Source organism: Brachyhypopomus gauderio, chromosome 5 (genome assembly GCF_052324685.1).
Source record: "Brachyhypopomus gauderio isolate BG-103 chromosome 5, BGAUD_0.2, whole genome shotgun sequence".
NCBI classification, from domain to species: domain Eukaryota; kingdom Metazoa; phylum Chordata; class Actinopteri; order Gymnotiformes; family Hypopomidae; genus Brachyhypopomus; species Brachyhypopomus gauderio.
Genome location: NC_135215.1, coordinates 7,613,848 through 7,618,186, shown reverse-complemented (window position 1 = coordinate 7,618,186; position 4,339 = coordinate 7,613,848). Strand labels below are relative to the sequence as shown.

Sequence of the window (4,339 nt, the reverse complement as noted above, 5' to 3'; positions counted from 1 at the left end):
ATAAAACAGAAAAACGTTTCGTTAAGTCACATGGGGGCAGAGGAGAAGTGGACCCAGCTGTGAGGAGACTCACCTAGAGTCTGTCCAGAGGTGATTGAAATCTCACAGAGCTTAAGGCAAGTGGAATGTGTTTAAAAACCATCCTGCACCAGACCATGTGGAAGAGAAATATACCTCCATTCATCTCACACCAGTTAAAAATACCACCATGTATAAGCATTTTGTAGCTCGTTCCTTGCTGAGTGCTTTATGGCCACAGATGCTGGAGATAGGATCGTAGTTTTAGCATCACATCACCCCGTTTGAGGAACTTTGAGGTACCAGTGGCCCAGTACTTGGTTAGAGGACTCTGTGAGAGGAACTAAACACAGCACCCTGGGAGTCTCTTCCCATCAAAGCTCATGCTTTAGATTTAAGACATGGATTTAGTGCTCTGGGACTTAAGAAAGGCAGAGGATATGCAAGCCAAAATGTCTCATCGCTGAAGATGGCGAGAACTGGAGAACTGTGGCCACTGACAGGAGAGCGTCGAACCAGCGAACTGAAATCCGGAGTACAATGTGAAAACAATGCACTCCACAAAGTGTTTTGCTGTCTCCATGGTGACAAAACACACTTGCACCAGAGGATTACTGTCATTAAAGCAGTGGGGTCTAACATTACCCAGTGCGTTAATATTGAGGCTAATGAATCTAATTAACAATCACCGCCTAGGTGAACAGTGACGAAGAGTCACTAGTACACAGTGTGTGTCTCATACATCATTATTCCAAGCTTACACACACACACACACACACACACACACACACACATCACCACAGGCCTAAAAGAGCTTGAATAGTTAAAAGTACCAGAGAGCGCCATTTAGAAATCACGCATCTAGAGGAGGACGTGTTTTGAGCTGAGCTGTGTCTCTGTAAAGAGCTCGGAGAGATACTGCCTCTGTCGGATTACATTTGGCCCTGTGGTTTAGTGTTTAGTCCTCCTCAATGACAGTGTAATTGTATATGAAAAAAAACAGCAGGAGTTTTATAGTTCCCATCTGGACGTACTCCCTACCAATGTCCCCTTCATAATGTAACTGTCACTGGTGCTACAGCAGCACCACCACACCGTTGGAGAAGATCCAGCAAACTGGACAAACACATTCTTACATCCTATAATTTTCCATGAATCCCCCCCCCCCCCCCCCCCCCCCCCCATGAAAACAAGACTTATAGTCGTGGAGACCGATGACACTGTGTTATTTCACAGCTTTCTACAGAGCAAGAGCACTTAGAGAAGTAAAGACATATAGAAATGAACCAGAAGAATTACAGCATGGCAAAAATGTATGTGGGGGGGTGGACACTATATTTAGCAGTGTGACAGTGTTGTATCAGAAAAGTGTAACGCCAACATGAGAGATGCCAGGTCAGGTTATGTTGGCCACAACAAGACATGGACCAAAGTGACACGAAGGTGCCAGAGAGGGGCGGGGCTTATCCGGCGCTTCCCAGAATCCACCGCAACTTCTGTGGAGCTCACGGAGGCTATCAGAATGTTTCAGCAGCTCAGGAGGAGACGAGAAAAGGTCACTGCAGATTTGGGAGGGAGGTGAGAGGGTTTAAAGGGAAACTTTAACGTGGCCAGCGCAGTACACAGGCCAGGGAGGGACCAGCTTGGTGGGATCTAATTTGCAGCACACTAGCAGGTCCCTATTAGCTTTGATTTGTTAATAGCAACATTAGCGTTCTTGGGTAAAATGTCTTAAAGATCTGTCAGAGGCCTCTGGGGGCTTCAAGGGCACGTCTGCCTTCTGACTGAACAAAAACCCATGAAACACTGGGAAAGAAGGTCTCACAACTTATTTCAAGAAGACTCACATTTGAGGGGAACTTATGTTCTCAGTTACCTCAACACTTTTCCATCTTTTAGTGTGCGTACATTTCTGACAGTATGCAGTGTGCTTTGCAGTGTCTTGAAGCGTTTGGGCGGGCTTATCGGCTGGAGGGCTGGACGGCATGACTTAATGGAAGGGGCAATCTTGTGCTGGTTATCAGACGTGAGACGTCAGTGTGCAGGGTTGGAGAGGAATTAGTGCGGAGGCCCCCACACTGATTCTGGAATCTCCAGCGTGCCTAAGTCCTGTCAACATGCAGACCCACGACTGTTTGACCTCTCACCATCAGACCTGCCGAAGAGTCTTAGACCATCAGCAGATTATCAGACACGGAACATCTAGAGCTACTGGTTCAGTTTAGGCAGAAAATGTTTTCGGAACATAATTGCTATGTGGAAAAACATGTAATAAAGACAAGATTACGTGTGAGGTTCACATCCGGCACAAATGACAGACACCCTGGGCCTCTCACCAGCTACAGGCAACATGTTCCCAGATCACAGGGAAGTCATATCATAATATCATCTATGGAAGTTTAAAATCTGTGTGCTGTCAAAAAAGTAATGCTATTTTTTTGTGTGTTAGCGCTAAAGTATTATTTGAATTTTTGCAAGCTTGTAGTATTGTTTGTTTACGATGACTTTGATTATGGAATTGTTTGTGGATTAATGTTCTGGATTTGAATGTAGTATACAAGCATTTCAATATGCTACATGACTTTTTTCTGAGTAATTATTTAGTCAACAATGCTAACCATTCACAGCCTGAAAATGTGTAACAACATTGGAAGAACAGCACTAATAGTGATTTTCTCACCCTAATCTCTCTGTTTATGTAAAAGTTTGGTTTAGAAGCACCAGGTCTTTTGCAAAACCTTTTAAAGCAACCGCCAGTCTGTGTCTCTGCCCATTACAGTAGATCTACTGTAGTGTACCCTTCTCAATGTACTCACACCTCAAATCGCAACCACCACTTGAAATACACCAGGCCACAGAGAGTCGCGTCACACGCTGAGGTGGCAAAAGACACGGTGTAACACACTATGTCCTGTAGGGTCACCACAGACAGTCCATACATGGCTCCCCGATACCACCCTCTACCCGCCGGCTCCCAGCACCGCGGCTCTCTCCCTGGGAAGGCAAGGCTATCGAAGTGCTGTCACAATCCTGCTGACTCCATCCATCCTTTGGTGTTTGCGTGCTGTGTTGGTCATGGGCTACACTAAGGCACTGGTCTTTTGCAGACTGACCCTAATTAATATCTGATGGATGCGACACACAGGGTAAGGAAAAACAAATTTTGACATGAAAAGAAGTCTAAAGCTCTGATCAGCTCCTCCCAAACACATAGAACATACTGCACTCCACTGTCAAAGCAAAGAGAGAGAGAGAGAGCGAGAGAGCAGGGTGGAGTGAGAGTGAGTCAAGGCTAGGCTGTAGGCCCCCTAGAGTAGCATGGGAATTAGAATGTGTGTCCGGCAGCCTACCTGCTGAGCAGCTGCCGCTCCTGCAGACATAATGGAGGTGAAGAGAGTCGGTCTGCCCCTGTTCATCTGTCCCTCGTCGTCTCTCCTGTCTGAGGAGAATGTGTAAGAGACCGAGCAGGAGTCTCGCAGAGGAGAAATGCAGGAAAGTTGGCAAGAATGAATTCAGGGAGCCAGTGGTAAACAGGCAGCCTGGCGAACAAGCATGTTATTCTATTCGCTTTTTTTAAACCCACTCATGAGAGCATGAGAGGACAGCACAGAAAAAGCTCCCTAAATATTACACCAGTCCCAAACAGTATAATAGAGCTTTTTCTCCCCACAGCTCAGGCAGCACAAACAGGCTTCAGTATTCTGTTATCTGAGGCTATATTCAGTGTATATCCTCATACCAAATGTGTAAATAGCTGTGCTTTGGTTTTGTGCTAATGTGGTTGACATGTTGTCATTCTGAGCTATTTGTGCATGAGTCAACCACAACACCGCACAAGTTTCCAAAATGTCTCAAAAAAAGCAAAGAATGAATTCTTCATAGATGAAAAAGTGCTAAAAGATCATCCCACAGATGGTATGAATTTGTGGTATGTTTAGCAGAGGCGGTCTACCTGCGAAAGGAAGTGAAGTGTTTCTAACAGGATGTGTAGTGTGGATATAAACCTCTGATGCCAGTGTTCTGAGGTCTGTTTTTCTACATTTGTGTAGCATTTTTGTGGTGCTTTACTCATGATGTCAAGATGAGTGTGAGTGGGAATATGCCCAGGACCCAGGACGTGAGGAATCCATCCCAGGACGTGAGGAATCACCATGCATTCTTTAAGATGATCCTGTCCACCCTGTGACAGGTGCTGCAGATGAAGGCTTTTGAGTTTCAAACGCTACATCATGCTACATTTAGGACACTAAAAGTCCTGTTTCATCTCAGGAGTGCAAATCCTCAATCACTTCAGATGCTTCAGGTGTGTCAACGTAGAAGT

At 45.4% G+C, this 4,339-nt stretch overlaps 1 protein-coding gene across 1 annotated transcript in view; it reads right to left on the bottom strand.

Annotated features, from left to right (window-relative positions):
* Window positions 1-3,610, bottom strand: part of ninj2 (ninjurin 2) — a 26,642-nt gene extending 23,032 nt beyond the window's left edge. Inside the window, exon 1 of the mRNA XM_077005322.1 lies at window positions 3,369-3,610. Within this exon, the coding sequence (XP_076861437.1) occupies window positions 3,369-3,434 (66 nt within the window). The 5' untranslated portion in view covers window positions 3,435-3,610. The remainder of the gene's footprint in view (window positions 1-3,368) is intronic.
* Between the last annotated feature and the right edge of the window lie 729 nt (window positions 3,611-4,339).